The 17087-nt window shown below is 45.2% G+C and overlaps 1 protein-coding gene across 2 annotated transcripts in view; it reads right to left on the reverse strand.

Moving 5' to 3' along the window:
- LOC126298582 (E3 ubiquitin-protein ligase Rnf220-like) overlaps positions 1-17087 on the reverse strand; it is a 622331-nt gene that overhangs the window by 81102 nt on the left and 524142 nt on the right. For both annotated transcript variants that reach the window (XM_049989954.1, XM_049989953.1), the window contains one exon: positions 15189-15418. In XM_049989954.1, the coding sequence (XP_049845911.1) occupies positions 15189-15418 (230 nt within the window). The remainder of the gene's footprint in view (positions 1-15188; positions 15419-17087) is intronic.

A 17087-nucleotide genomic window follows, 5' to 3' on the forward strand; every position in this document is an offset into this window, starting at 1 on the left:
ACAAATCAACGTCTGTAGTATGTTGGTCAATCAGAATACCCCTAGCTATCAAAGTGGCACTCCTTCACAGGGTGTGGTGTGCAAGAAAGTCCCTGAGGAGGAGATATGGAGGCGGGAGTTGCAGTATTATGGTAGGCAGTTCAATGTAAGGAAGTTGCCTACCTGGAGGGAGGCAGACACTGCAAATGGTGATTGATGGGATCGTTCACGCGCGTACCGCTGTTGCTTCCAGGTTGGTATTGAAGGGGGAATCCGATCACTAATGACATCAGTGCGAACCAAAGCGTATATTGTTCAAGATGCTATCCTGGGGCTCGTACAGTTCCAACAGAATGCCCGATAACAACAAAATGTTAGAGAGTGGTCATCACGGAACTTCGCTTTTTAAAGAGCAAGAATAAAAGGAAATAAAGTGTTGTATTTTCGGTAGGTGACGATAATATCCATTGCAATTCCATTGGATTAGTGTGTGGTGAGAGTGCAGCTTAGACATAAAGTGCCAAGGGGAGGTCATGTCACTAAGTCAGTGGTCATCACCGACAAGAATGGGGTGACATCCTCAAGTAAGTCAGACTCAGGTTGTGAGGGGGAAGATGGCACCTCTGGAGGGAGTGGGGGGAGAGCGGGGCTTGTCCTGGGCTTCATGTTTCTTCTTCTTCACTTTCAGAGGATGAGGAGGGCAGGGCAAACAGGGAGAGCAGGCTTCTGCGAGATCCGGGACTGAAAGACAGCAAGCAACCTTGGGGCACACAGACGGCGCATCTCGTGGCCGAGCTGTGGTAGCAGGCTTCTGACCTGAGAGACACTGGGGGGAGTGGTCCATGGTGAGTGCCGAAGAAGGGGGCACGGCACTTCTTCAACCAGGTAACCCATAGGGGAGGGTGTGGGAACCTAGGGGACGGGGACAAGGATGGAGCTGGGGTAAGGAAGAGGGAGGAGGGGGAAAGGATGTAACAGAAGCAAAAGTTGAAGAAATCGACACTGTGTGGAGTTCATCATATTTATGGTGGGCCTCAGCATAAGATAGGCGTCCCAGGGACTTGTACTGTTGGATTCTCTTTTCTATCTTATAAGCTGGGCTATTTGGCGAGTTTGGAGAGTGGCGGAACACGTGAGCTTCCCTCATGCAGTCGGCGTCCATGGTCAGCACATAGATGGTCTATCGTACAGCAGGAAGACATATGCCCAAAATGCAACCACCGAAAGCACCTCATGGGTGGAAGGACGTACAGCTTCACGTCACATTGGTAAAAAATGACCTCAGCCATCTCTGGTAGAGTATCTCCCTTGAACGCCAGAATAAAGGTGCTAGTATTGGTGTGGTTGTCTTTATTGCCCTTCTTCACACGTCAAACAAATTGAACACTGTGTTGTTCCAGAACTAGCTTGGAGTGCCTCATCAATTTGCAGGTAGAGGTCTCACTGAATATGGCCCAGGGAGTCATTTTTCATTAACTGGTGCGGGGTAACAGACACCGGTATGTTACCAAAACGATCACAAGCACGAAGAGCTGCAGACTGGGTGCTAGAATAAGCTGTGATCAACAGGGAGGCCGACCACATCTTACTGAGAGCCTCCTCTTCTTCAAACTTATCATCAATATTATCCACAAAAAACAACGGCTTTGAGGCGGTGAATGTGTTCCCATCCATCCTCGTACCGACCAAGTAGTTGGCAAGTGTTTCATCCCAAGACAGGGAACCTGGCACTCCTCCCACGGTGTATCCATGGCAGGGAAGGATGCAGGGTCATACGAAAAAGCATTCAATGAACATTACCATTCGGAGAGACGGCCATTTGAGAATGGGCAGATGTCTGCAGTTGATATGCTTCATACACTAAGCATCCACGCTGATACCACCCAGTCTGATGGGGGACTATCCTCATGTGTGCCACCCAGCCACAGTAAGGGCAGCCTGGCACGGTGGCCATAGCTGGAAGTTCCGACACTCCAGGATGATAAGCAACCACTCTGTGGCATACATGGAGGGGAGGGGGGGGGGTAATGGCTCAGTAGCGTGATCACTGTGTTATCAGGAGGCTCAACTGGATGAGTACATAGCAGTCCCACCACATAGACTGACTACACACCTTAGTGACCTAGTCTGGTGGAGAGGGGCTGTGGCAGGGAAGCAAGAGGGGAAGGAAGGGGGTAGAGGAATGCATGCAGTAGACGCTAGGGATGATGTTCTTCCCAGATGGCTCACACTAAAGACAGAAAATGTAGAAATGGAAGTCAAACCAGAAGGAACAAAACTGAAAGAACAACAAGGAACCAGGTGGTTAGCCAAGACGACATGAATGAGAAGACCAAGACGGGAAGGAGGGGGCATGGTGAAGGAAATGCAGCCAGGTGCGTGCCGCATACGGTCAAATGGCTCTGAGCACTATGGGACTTAACTGCTGTGGCCATCAGTCTCCTAGAACTTAGAACTAATTAAACCTAACTAACCTAAGGACATCACACACATCCATGCCCGAGGCAGGATTCCAAACCTGCGACCGTAGCAGTCGCACGGTTCCGGACTGCGCGCCTAGAACTGCGAGACCACCGCGGCCGGCTGACAGGTTGGGAACGCAATTACCGCATATAAATAAGTTGCATTTGACAGGCAGGGCTCCAACGCTTTTTGACAGATATCATGAAGCATTAAGGAACCTCCCGACATTTGAGCAAGTAAGAAGACTCTTGTACAGCTCAATAGGCAGAAGAATGGCTCACGATTACTTCCTGAGTATATGAGTGGTGTATCGTAGAGGTCGAACGTGTCAGTAGAAAGTTTTCACAACAGAATGAGGAGAATTAATGTAGATATATAGGAATTGGTGGTTGACTACTGTAGGAGTACACGTTCCACACAGAACTGAGAATGAGTTATAAACTATGCTCTGTATGACTATACAGGGTCTTTCAGAAGTGATAGTCAATAATTTACAAGTGGAAAGTGCAGGCCAAAGGTAGCTAAAAAGCGACAATAAATATAGCTCCACAAATCAACCGTTGTCGAGATACACCACATTTTTTGTTTCAGTTTATCAGTGTCTGAATGCAACATTGAACTCCACTCTGAAATGAGTTGCAAATCCTATCGGGTAGTCCTGGGAAATTCTGAAAATGCTGGAAGGCTGATTCAATCCAAAAGCGTAATTCCTCAAGAGAGCTGACCTCGGTAGCGCAGCCCTGGCTTTTGACATGGCCTCACACACAGAAAGCCACGGTATTTAAATCTGGAGACCTTGGAGGAAATGACACGCGCCCTCCTCTACCTATCCAATACTGATCATACGCCCGTGTTACAAGCTGCCGCCCTCATAAATGAAAATGTGCTGGAGCACCGTCATGCATGAACCACATTTCAGGCGTTGGTTCAAAGGTGCATCATCATGTACACCTGGAAGTACAGTCCACAGAAACCGCGTGTACTGCTGTCCGGTTAGTCTGTGGTAGGAAGTGTGGTCCAATTATGCGGTCTTTGTGCAGTCCTGCCCAGACGCTCAATGAATAATGCTGCTGATATCGTGATAAGTATGTTGCATCAGGATTGGCCCTAATGTGACAGTTATGGTTGTTAAAAATACCGTAATGGGTTAATCCAGCCTCATCTGTGAATAGAATACTGCTTACAAACAGGGGATTCAGGGTACACTGTTGTTGCAATCATTGGCAGAAATTGTCTCTAGGAGGGAAGTCTGTATTGTTGAGTACTTTCACTCGCTGGGGGGTGATGTGGAGAGAGTACTTGCCACGCACTGCTTTAATTGAGGACACGCTCTTGGGTAGTAATCCTCTTTGTTGAAGTACTCGAACGTTCGTGTACAATGCGTAACATCCTTTCCTCAACATCGGGTGTTGTGGATCTAGGTCGACCTTCACATACATGGCGTGCGAAACTCCTGGTTTCTCTAAGGTGCTGACGTAATTGGCTAAATGGAAGCGTGTCAGGCTGCTTGTAGAGAGGAAAAGCTTTTTCATACAATAACGCAGCCTCAAGGGCAATGCCATTCGCTTTGCCATGCACGAAGTACATGCGAGTGTAATCTTCATTGGTGTAACCGACTGTGCGACTGGTTTGGCACAATTCACGAAGGGGGAAGGGGAAGTAGTTGTGCATGTGTAAACAAACAGATAGGCAATCCCAAACCTTGAGATACCAACGTAAATACAGAGGCGTTTACAGTTCGTCCCCAACTCGAATTAATGCGATACCTCGGCAATAGTTGATTTGTGGACTCATGTTAATAGAAGCTTTTTAGCTACTTTTGGCCTGTACTTCTCACGTTTGAATTATTGAGCATCATTTCTTAAGCACCCTTTATTTTGAAATAGTTACCCTTAAACCATGTGGAAACCTGTGTTACGCACTTGATATCATTGATGCGATGGAGTGCAGACTATTCTTAGCACACGAGTTGTTGTATTTCAAAATATCAGAAGGAAGGAAGATGGTGATGTTTATGCCCTTAGAAGATTGTAGTTTCTGAATGAAACATTTTCAAATGGTGGAGGCAGTATCACACAGCGATATTCTACCAATTAAATGGACTGACGTACATAAAATAGAACAGACGGTCTCTTGGTGGATATCTAAGTTACATATTTGATGCCATTGTTCTACAGGAAAATAATTTTCCATATGAAAACTGCATTTCAAGTCAGGTAGCATGCGTGAATCAACAGCAGTCAGCGTCCATGAGATGAAATACTGTGATGGATGTAAGGCATGGAGACATGGAAGTTTTCAATGTCCAAAAAGGTTACGGTATTTCTGTACACTTATAGATTTGATTACACTGAGGTGACAGAAGTCATGTCAGACCGCCTTTTCCCCAGAATAGTGCAGCAACTCGACATGGCATGGACTCAACAAGTCTTTAGAAGTCCCCTGTAGAAATACTGAGTCATGCTGCCTCTATGGCCATCCATAAATACAAAAGTGTTACCAGTGCAGGATTTTGTTCGCATTCTGACCTCTCGATTATGTTCCATAAAACTTTGATGGGATTCATACTGGGCGATCTGGGTGGCCAAATTATTCATTTCAAATGTTCACAACAGTCATCAACAATTGTGGGCCGGTGATATGGCGCACTGTCATCCACGAAAATCCCATTGTTGCTTGAGAACATGAAGCCCATGAATGGCTCCAAATAATCTCCAAGTAGCCGAACATAAGCATTTCCGGTCAATAATCGGTTCAAGTGAACGAAAGGACCCAGTCCATTCCATGTAAACACAGCCCACACCATTATGGAGCCACCACCAGCTTGCACAGTGCCTTGTTGACATGGCTTTGTGTAGTCTGCGTCACACACGAACCCCATCCCGTCAGCTCTTACGAAATGAAATCGGGACTCATCTGACCAGTTCCCGGTCTTACAGCCGTCTAGGTCACAAGCCCAGGAGGGGTGCTGTAGGTAATATGCTATTAGCAAAGGCACTCGCATCGGTCGTCTGCTGCCATGTCCTATTAACATCAAATTTCGCCACACTGTCTTAACTGATATGTTCGTCGTACGTCTCACATTGATTTCCGCGGTTATTTCACGCAGTGCTGCTTGTCTGTAAGCACTGACAACCCTACGCAAACGTCGCTGCTCTCACTGTTAAGCAAAGGCCGTCGGTCACCATGTTGTCGTGGTGAGAAGTAATATCTGACATTTGGTATTCTCGGCACACTCTTGACACTGTGGCTCTCAGAATATTGAATTTCCTAACAATTTCCGAAATGGAATTACCCACGCGTATAGCTCCGGTTACCATCCGCATTCAGAGTCTAATTCCTGTCGTGCGGCCATAATCACATCGGACAGCTTTTCATATGACTCATTCGAGTACAAATGACAGCTCTGCCAATGCATTGCCCTTTTATACCTTGTGTACGCAATACTACCGCCATCTGTGTATGTGCATATTGCTACGCCATGACTTAGCTATGAGCTACGAGGAGATTTTTAAAGACGACTCGGATATCTCACACACACACAGCAGCTGGACAAAATGGTTCAAATGGCTCTGAGCACTGTGGGACTTGACTTCTAAGGTCATCAGTCCGATAGAACCTAGAACTACTTAAACCTAACTATCCATTCCCGAGGCAGGATTCGAACCTGCGACCGTAGCGGTTCCAAACTGTATCGCCTAGAACCGCTCGGCCACCCCGGCCGGCAGCAGCAGCTGGACAAAAAATGGAAACACCGTGAGAAATGAATGCTTGAATACGAATGCTAGTGAACCTGCAGGTTTCAGTGTCGTATTGTAAGCAAACTGGCATCAATTGGATAATGCTGTATTTGTGCAAGAACGGTGCCTATGCAATGTCCTCAAAAAGTTGCAAGTGTCAGCCGTGTTCAGTAGTATACATATGTGCAGAGTGCTAATTTATTTAGAAGCAAACCCAGTACCTAAACGCTTATCTGACTATAGTACATCGAGAGCCAATTAATCAACAAGTACAGGCCAGACCAAATCATTGTCGATGTTTCCTCCAGCAACAGCAGTCGTCTTAGTGCCTCTTACACCTCGATCCGAATTGTAGTGCCACAGTCACAAGGTGACATACAGACGAGAATTTCGGCCACTCGTCTCCTACACTGTCACTTCTTAGTGGGTGGATTACGCATCCTTAAAAATCCATGCAAATGATTTCGAGCCTGACACATTCTTCTGCTTTAGCTCACCGACCAGTCGGTCCTCAGTGTTTGAGTTACTTCCTTTAAAATTCCAGCAAATAAATCTCTGACCCAGACATATGCAGTCTTCTTCAGCTCTCTCCAGATGCATCCGCCTAGGCATTTTACTGCTGCTGGCGCTTCCGGGATTTCCAGTCCTTTTCATATTTGATGGCGTCATAGTGTAAACACTGTTTGGCTTTACTTTCTCGGGCGGTGAAATATCACTGCTTTCGCTAAATGACTGTTAGGTTACTTCGTCAGTGCTGTGCGGAATTTCCTGCAAAAACCGATACTTTGGCTCAAAAAGAGTTGTTGAAAATATATATACATGTCCGAAGCCTAGCCCCACAGGGTATGTTAAGAGTGACAGAACGAGATTAGTATTCCCGCTAAAGTCAAACAGCATATATTGTCTGATAATTATTAACTACTTCTTCTTCTTCTCGCAGCTTCCAGTATCATTGCAGGACTAACTCACATGCCCAATTCCCACATACGTAGATCAGTTACAATAGGAAACGTCTTAGCATTGTTTCCAGGGCAGAGAATACGAAAATAAATATTCACGTACAAAACCATTTATTAATTTTTGTGTATACATTTACACACAGACAATAATTCTTTATTTTATGTTTGGTGCAGTTTTAATAACATTCGGTCTAATTTTTAACGTATAGTTTAAATCTACGTGTGAATCGTTTAATTCTCTCTCCAACAAGTAGTTCGACTCATGCAAATACAGTATGTTTTCGAATTCCAACACATATCTAATTTCTTTCCTGTAAACTATCTCTTTTATGGCTTTGACAATTAGCTGTGTTCTTCCCTGCAATTATTCCTGCTGAGAGCATTCTGGAATTTTAATTTTGTCCCTTGTTTGCCGCATGACACAGTTATTAAAACACTCTACGTCTTTCTGGCTGTATCTGCGGGACACTCCCAACTGTAATTATTCCGTTCGTTTTAAGCTCCGCAAAAGGTCGTTCCATTGACAAGTGTACAAGTTCCAGTCCATCTCATTTCCATACAATGTAGTCATCCTTTTTAAGCAGATCCAAACGGAAGTGGAGCTTTATAAACAGAATTTTCGTGTCACCTTTAATGTGGTAAACGTGCTCCAATCAATCCTTTTCGGCCAGCTCCCTAACACACGACCAATTTCCAATGCTGTTTAGTGTAAATGCAGATATTTTATATTCCCCAGTCGTAACCAGATTTTTCCACACAATGTTCTTAAAACCATATGTAAACCTTGCTTGCACATCTGCAATAGCTACTTCTTTTTCCAATTGCAGTTTATAATCTTCTTTTATGACGGTTGTCTTCGTCATATACTCCAGTTTTTTTTTTTCTTCGATGTCCTCCACTTCCAATTTTCTTTTCCGAGCACGTAACACATTAACTGTACTTATGGGAGTGATTTCCTTCATAGGGAATGGTTTAAGTCTGTTTGTCACATTGGTTCTTTTCCTTACTTGCGAATAACATTGGTTGTAGGAACCAGATCCCATTCGGCATTTGATGGTTCTGTGGCTGGTGCGCTGTGCCACTCGGTGAAAAACGACTTGCCCACCCCGGGACAAGCAGGCAGACCCATGGTTTTCCCTTGACGAGCGACTGTGAACGACGTCTAGCTTATGATTTTGCTGTGCGGCTTGGCCTCAATCATAAATTTAATAACGAAAAATGAAACGTAGGTTACGACTGGCTACAACTGTTCTTATATCAATATCCAGATCAAAAGTCTGAAAACCTGAAGGCTTATCTTTGGCCAGAGACCAGGAATTGAATCATAATGAAGTCATGGAATATTTCAAGGTACTTTCAAGAATAATGGAAGAAAAAGGGGTGGCTCAATAAACTGGGAAGTATATTTAACATGGATGAGACAGGCCTTCAGTTAAAAAAACCGACCAGGCGCTGTTGCAGCTGAAAAGGGGGTCATAAACAGTTCCTGTAATTACTTCGTCAGCAAAAGGAGACACTGTTACAGACCTTGCATTCTGCAATGCTAAAGGGATGTTTCTTCCATCTTGAGTTGTCATGAAGGGAATTAACAAAAAAAGAGTGGGGGGACAACAAGCCACTGGGAAGTAAGGTTGTCATGTCAAATAAATCTGCCTACGTGAATGATTTTGAGATCTTTTTTGAATGGCTAAGGGATCATTTTGGCCCCGAATACCCCTTCGAACAGTTATACTGATTTTGGATGGCCATACTTCACACTCTGGTACGGTACAGCTGTTGGAGTTTGCCGAGAGGAACAGCATCATTTTAATGTGCCTCCCTAGCCACACTACCCATTATCAGCAGCCGCAGTACCGACCTGTCTTAAAATGTTTAAAGCTTCATTTTCACATTGCCGGTCAAAACTGCCAAAGGAATCACCCATATCGGAAGCGAGGAAGTTTTAAATTTGGCGAGCTACTACAAGATTATTGGGGAAAAGCTGCAGCATCGGGGAACGCCGTCTCTGGGTGCAAGGCAACGGGAATCTATGCGTTTAATCCCAATGCAGTTCCACATTACGTTTTTAGAAGTGATCCAGATAGATTTACTGGAAATGATAACATCAACGTAACTGGACAAACATTCCACGAAACAACCTCTTATCCCTTTCCATGTTCCCCTACTAGAGCAAGTATCATCCAGTCATCTAGCCAGAAATCAACCGAAAGAGCTCTGTTTTCTAAGCCGCAATTCACTACAAGATCCACAGGCTCTACATGGGCAGACAAATGTGGCCAAAAATGCGCTATCGCCTGAAAGGAGAGCAACGTCACCTCTACCAGGACCTTCTACAAAACTAGATGATAGTTCTACTTGACCTTGTGATTTCAAATGAAACGAAGCAAGTCAGCCCTACGAAAATTCTGAACAATGTTTCACCTTTTCCAGATACATCCGACCCTCCAACAAACAGACGTAAGACTAGACAAATTAAAGCTACAAACTTGACGTCAAAAGAAAATATTAACAAAGCAAAAATCGAAACTTGTTGCAAAAGGAAAAATAGTTATCAGACTCGTCAGATGACGTGCAATATAAGAAAGCAAAGTAAAAAATAGTTCTAAGCACTATGGGACTTAACATCTGAGGTCATCAGTCCCCTAGATTTAGAACTACTTAAACCTAACTAACCTAAGGACATCACACATATGCATTCCCGAGGCAGGATTCGAACCTGAGACCGTAGCAGCAGCGCGGTTCCGGACTGAAGCGCCTAGAACCGCTCGGCCACAGCGCTCGGCGGTGAAAATAAGAAGCATTTTGTACAAAATATGATTACTTATTTATATCTACATATATACATAGTCACTAATTTACTATCATTCCGTTATGCAGTATTTTGCAAATAATTGGTTCCTGTACACTTTAAATTAGGCCTGAATCGTATTCAACCCAGTAGAAGCAAAAAAAAAAAAAAAAAAACCATAGATATTAAATTCGTAAACTCCGCTTCTACGGATTTTAAGCTAACTGGAGATAACAGTTGCATGCTTTGACACTGGTTGAATATAAGAATTCATACATTGTTCTGACTGACATTTACACTGTGCTCTCGTAAGTAGCCTATAAAGTCATAGAATGGAAGTCTAACACACGGATACAAGCAGCTCTGTATGTCGTAATCGCTAACGCACAGTACAATTCACACAGGCTGTATGTTTAATATAAATGGCCGTGTCTCCAGAAGTTAATTACAGTGTTGCTTCTCCACACATATCGACTATTGACACGTCCCTTCCCGACTATGGACACATTCCGTCCAAATATATGAACGTTAATAGGAGTATGCGACAGGTCATAGTCACTCTTCATCTTCCTCTCAACGTAGTCATCACACTGCACAGGTATCCCCACCCATGCCACATACACTGAAGCGCTACAGAAACTGGTACAGGCAAGCCTATTCAAATACAGAGATATGTAAACAGGCAGAATACGGCGCTGCGGTCAGCAACGCCTATATAAGACAACAGGTGTCTGGCACAGTAGTTAGATCGGTTACTGCTGCTGCAATGGCACGTTATCAAGATTTCAGTGAGTTTGAACGTGGTGTTATGGTCAACGCACGAGCACTATACAGCACCTCCGAGGTAGCGATGAAGTGGGGATTTTCCGCTATTACCATTTCACGAGTGTACTGTTAATATCAGGTATCCGGTAAAACATCAAATCTCCGACATCGCTGCGACCGGAAAACGATCCTGCAATAACGGGACCAACGACGACTGAAGAGAATCGTTCAACGTGGCAGAAGTGCAACCCTTACGCAAATTGCTGCAGATCTGAATGCAGGGCCATCAACAGGGGTCAGCGTGCGAACCATTAAACGCAACATCATCGACATAGGCTTTCTCAGCCGAAGGCCCACTCGTGTACCCTTGATGACTGCACGATACAAAGCTTTACGCCTCGCCTGGGCCCATCAACACCGACACTGGACTGCTGATGACTGGAAACATGTTGTCTGGCCGGAAGAGTCTCGTTTCAAACGGTAGCGAGCGGATGGAAGTGTATGGGTATGGAGACAACCTCCTGAATAAATGGACCCTGCATGTCAGCAGGGGACTTTTCGAGCTGGTGGAGGCTCTGTAATGGTGTGGGGCGTGTGCAGTTGGAGTGATATGGGACCCCTGATACGTCCAGATATACGACTCTGACAGGTGACACGTACATAAGCATCCTGTCTGATCACCTGCATCCATTCATGTCCACTGTGCATTCCGACGGACTTGGGCAATTCCCGCAGAACACTGCGACACCCCACACGTCCAGAATTGCTACAGAGTGGCTTCAGGAACAGTCTTCTGAGTTTAAATACTTCCGCTGACCACCTAACTCCGCAGACATGAACATTATTGAGAATATTTGGGATGCTTTGTACCGAGCAGACATGAACATTATTGAGAATATGTGGGATGCTTTGTACCGAGCTGTTCAGGAGAGATCTCCACCCTCTCGTACTCTTATGGATTTATGGACAGCCCTGCAGGATTCATAGAGTCAATTCCCTCCAGCAGTATTTGAGACATTAGTTGAGTCCATATCACGTCGTGTTGTGGGACATCGGTGTGCTCACCGGGGTCCTACACGATGTTAGGCAGGTGTATCAGTTTCTTCGGCTCTTCAGTGTATATTGTCCTCTAGTACCAAGTCGCTGCTTCAATTATTACAACAAAGCCGCTATCAGGTCCTAGGCCGCTAGCAGGCAAGTTATATTTACTGGTTAATACTGGTCTTCTGTCAGCACATAGACCTCTGCTACTCTAGGCCGCCAGGCGGCGCTAGCAGCCGCGCCACCTGTGGTGCTGCTCGTCATTAGGAACTGATTGTTAAGGAGTCTGTCAGATTAGGGCAGCCAACCGAACTACCCTACCCTGAACAGCGAGTGTTTACTGTTCCACCGTTAATATCGAATACTCATAGCCAGAAAGCTCAATGTGGTGCAGACGTGTGAAGAAAGCAGGCAACCACGCCACAGAGACGCACCGGTGCTTCCTATAGTCGACTGACCGAGTTTGAAAGGAGTCAAACTGTGGCCTTCCGAGTGGCGAGATTGTCATTTCGGGCAACTGCCACACGAAAGTGAACGTGCTACGCCAGTTATGCAACGATGTTGGTATCAGTGGTCACGTGAATATTCTCACACGCGTACACCAGGTTCTGGACGTCCACGCAGCAGAGACTCCCGCCAGGATTGTCGTATTGTAAGGGTATCAGTGGCAGATCGCACAGCTAACACTGCACAAATAAGAGGGCTTGTTAGCCGAAATGTATCAACAAGAACTGTTGCGAACCGGTTATTAGCAGTGAGGGTACGGACTCGCACACCTCTACCTTGTTTTCCACTCACGTCAGAGCATTGATGTGCACGCCTCGACTGGTGCCGTCAGAGGATCACTTGGAAGATGGAATGGCGCGTCGTGGTCTTCAACTATAAATGCAAATTTTGCATGCACGCAAGTGATGGTCGTTTGCGAGTACGACCTGGTGAGCGCTGCCTCGTAGAGCGCATTCGTCCAGGACAAACTGACTCCACCCCAGACCTTATTGTCTGGGACAACTCTCTTTCACGTACGATCTCTGGACTTATTGCCAATCGAGCACGCGTGGGATATGATGGGACGAGAAATGACACGTACGCCTCGGCAGCCAAGAATGCTTACAGAACTACGTGAACAGGTCGAGCACACGTGGTATAAAGTATCTCAGAACAGTATTCGCCATCTGTACGATCGACTGAATACCAGAGTGAGCGCCTGCGCTGCCGCCAGTGGAGACTACATTACGCATTAATATGGATGTTTCGGCATGCATTGATACATAGTACTTTGGAACCGCTTGGACTTTTCGCCTGTAAATCTAATCAATTCATGTACTCCATATTGACGGTTGCCACAATACCAGGTGTACCGGTATGAAACGAGCTTTTTTTTTTTAATGAAACACTAATTTTGAATTGAAAAGTAAAAACATTTTATTCAAGGTACTGACCATTGCTTTCTATACATTTTGACCACCTTTCTGGCAATTTGTGGACACCACGCCAATAGAAATGTTCGTCTTTTGAAACAAACCAATCAGACACCCAATTTTCGACTTCTTCGTAGGAATCTAAGTGTTTCTCAGCCAATGCGTGTCCCATTGATGAAAACAAGTGGTAGTCGGAAGGGGCCAAGTCTGGCGAATACGGCGGGTGGGGTAGAACCTCCCAGCCAAGTGTTTTGATTGTATCCTGAACCGGTTTTGCTTTGTGTGCAAGTGCATTGTCGTGTAAAAAAACTACTTTGCCATGTCTTCTGGCCCATTCTGGTCTTTTCTCGATCAATGCATAGTTCAAATTGATCATTCGTTGTCTGTAGCGATTAGTATTCACAGTTTCACCGGGTTTTAGAAGCTCATGATACACCACACCTTTTTGATCCCACCAAACACAGAGCATTCTCTTCTTGTCGAATCGATCTGGTTTTGCAGTCGATGTTGATGGTTGTCCCGGATTAACCCGTGATTTTTCCGGTTTAACAGTCTTAAATAAATCCATTTTTCATCGACAGTAGCAATTCCATGCAAAACTGATTTTATTTCATGCCTTTGAAGCCAAATTTGACAAATGGTTTTTCCGTTTTCCATCTGCCTTTTATTCAATTCTTGTGCCACCCATTTTCCATACTTTTGGATCTTTCCCATAGCTTTCAAAAGGTCAGAAATTGTTTCTTGTGCAACATTTAGCATTGCTGCCATTTGCTTCTGACTCAAAGTAACATATTCAGCCAATATTGCTTGCAATTCGGCGTCTTCGAACTTTTTTGGTGGTCTTCCACGTTCTTCACTTCTTACACCAAAATCATTATTTTTGAACCGTTGAAACCATCTTTTGCATGTTGCTTCTGATAGAGCATGATCACCATATGCCTCGACAAGCATTCGATGCGACTCTGCAGCACTTTTTTTCATATGAAAACAAAAAATTAATGCTTTCCGCAAATCATCACTTTCTGGTACAAAATTCGACATTGTTAACACGATGAAAACATGTGATGTGGTTTTTTCCATGACTTGATGTATACTAAATATCTTTGACAGATGTCATACCAACAAAACAAAATAAAATTAATGCTCATTCACAACAAATGTTCCCTATCGACACATTTGTATTTTAACGCTCATTTCATACCAGTACGCCTGGTAAATCTTGAGTGAACTGGAAGCCTCTAAAAGGATGTACTAATTTATTTTCGTGCAGTGTATTTGACATTTTTAATTGAGTTAATTGTTTTCTGTGGCTGCACATATCGGTAATCATACACCACAGCTGTGCACAGAGGTACAAAGTTGTAATTGCTCGCGATAGTGTTTGGTGTTTTGCCGTTGTCGTTCCCGCAATGCACATGAGTCAGCTGCAGTAGCGAGCCGGCAGTGGAAAGTAGGAGTTTACAGCCGTTAATTATTGTTTCATATGGGAAGTTGGGTATCAGATTAATTAGTCGTGTCAGGCAATTTTATCGTGCTGAAGTTTCGGTGTGAAAATGTATGTTGGCAGCTGTGGCACACAAAGGATTTCACACATTACATGATTCCAATGTTCCTGTACTAAAACATGTCGTGAATGATCATTTGAAATAACATACCTATCGGTCCACATTGTCGTTCAACCGTAGTTAAATGCATATGGTATGGATATTGGAGCAAAATTGGTTTGTTTGTGAAATGCCGAGATTTGGTGAGGTGGGAGAAGAGCATTAATGTAATACGAAGATTAGGCGCAGTTTCACCTGTCACGATAAGTTGGAAAAGAGAATATTTGTATTTGTAGCACCGATAAATGTTACGAGTTGTAACATTATGAGAACATCTTATTGCACGATATCGTGAAACATACAGAAATCCAATGATTACGGGCTATTTCCACTCTCCTGAGAGTTCTGTGTGAGGGATTCCGTGACAGGACACGTTCACACACACAGAGGGGAGCTACGGTCAGTATCTCCGGCGAGCCTGTGCCACGTACCTCCCAGCGACCCTCGTGCGTGCCGTCGGCGGAGGCAGAGGCGGCGGCGGCGGCTGCGGCGGCTGCGGCGGGCCCCGGCGGGGGAGGCGGGGGCGGCCGCCTGGCGCGCGCGCCGCCCAGCTTGTAGAGGCGCTGCAGCTCGTGCGCGTAGTGCGCCTCCAGCTCGCCCGCGCGAAGCGTCACGCCGCACACCGGGCAGCACGACGCCTCCGCCTGCAGCTTCTTCTTCCCTGCAACACCCGCACGCGCCTCCTCTAGTCGCTGTCTTGTTTTACGCTCTCAACTCCTGACCACCTCACAAGGAGCTGCGTCGGTACTCGCAATTGCAGAAAAAATTAACTGCCTCCTTTTACCCTCTGCCAATAAACAAACTTGCAAATGAGTTACTTTATTAAGTACTTGATACATCAAAAATGGCTCTGAGCACTATGGGACTCAACATCTGAGGTCATCAGTCGCCTAGAACTTAGAACTACTTAAACCTAACTAACCAAAGGACATCACACACATCCATGTCCGAGGCAGGATTCGAACCTGCGACCGTAGCGGTCGCGCGGTTCCAGACTCCAGAGACAAGAACCGCTCGGCCACACCGGTCGGCACTTGAAACATCTTTCAGTCAATAAGTCGATACTAAGACATCAAATGACGCAACAAATATAGTAGAGGATTCGCGAGATATGTGTTTCGGGAACGAGTATGGCGCATTGCATTAGTTTACTGCGAGACGGATAAGTTCAACCTGAAATGAAACATACTGAATTAATCAACGTGCGTCTCGTACATCAGCCTTCTTGACGGGTTACTTTAAAGCGACCGAGAAATGACGTGGCGGTATGATGAAGACGTCTGACTCTTATTCGGGCGAAACGAGTTATAATTCGATCCTAATTTATATTTTCGTTTGTATTCCCAAGTGCGGGATTAGCCGAGCGGTCTGAGGCGCTGCAGTCAGGGACTGCGCGGCTGGTCCCTGGGGAGGTTCGAGACCTCCTTCGGGCATGGGAGTGTGTGTTCAAAAATGTTTCAAATGGCTCGAAAACCGCACACTCCGACGAAAACGAGTCTTGGCTCTAAGCAAATGGCTCCAAGCACTATGGGACTTAACATCTGAGGTCATCAGCCCCCTAGAACTTAAATTCTTTAACCTAACCAACCTAAGTACATCACACACATCCGTACCCGAGCCAGGATTCGAATCTGCGACCGTAGCAGTCACGCGGTTCCGGACTGAAGCGCCTACAACCGCTCGGCCACAACGGCCGGTGTATGTGTTTGTCCTTAGGATAATTTAGGTTAAGTAGTGTGTAAGCTTAGGGACTGATGACCTTAGCAGTTAAGTCCCATAAGATTTGACACACATTTGAATATTTTTTTTGTATTCCCAAATACGTAGGGGTGAATGACTGATAGGTAGTGGTTCCTAGGGCCGATTTCCATATCAGTCTTATCAAATCGTAAGTAGCGCGCCGTCTTCGTGTCCCGATATCCACGGTACATTCTTTGTTTCCTCATTTTACGCGATTCCCCATCACCGCCTCATATACAAAACACTACAGTAGTTAAAAATATGAGAGAACAAATTTTACACATTGTGTATGCGACTTCCTCCCCATCTGTAATACTAAGGATAGAATATCTCGACAGGAATGCAATTCGATGGTAATTGAACAGGGCCAGATAATCGTCGAAGGCAATAACGCAGTACGAAGACCAGTAAAAAAGGGCTAACTTTGTATGTATTTGACTTAAAGTTGCCAGCCGACGTGGCTCATCACTACATGAGTATAGTTCAGCGGAAAACTTGTCGGATTTCTGGTGCACTGCGATCACGATGCCTATACCTGACCACAGCGAAACGTTATGGGTCATAGCAATTAAATGCATCTTATACTGTGT

Source organism: Schistocerca gregaria, chromosome X (assembly GCF_023897955.1).
Source record: "Schistocerca gregaria isolate iqSchGreg1 chromosome X, iqSchGreg1.2, whole genome shotgun sequence".
NCBI classification, from domain to species: Eukaryota; Metazoa; Arthropoda; class Insecta; order Orthoptera; family Acrididae; genus Schistocerca; species Schistocerca gregaria.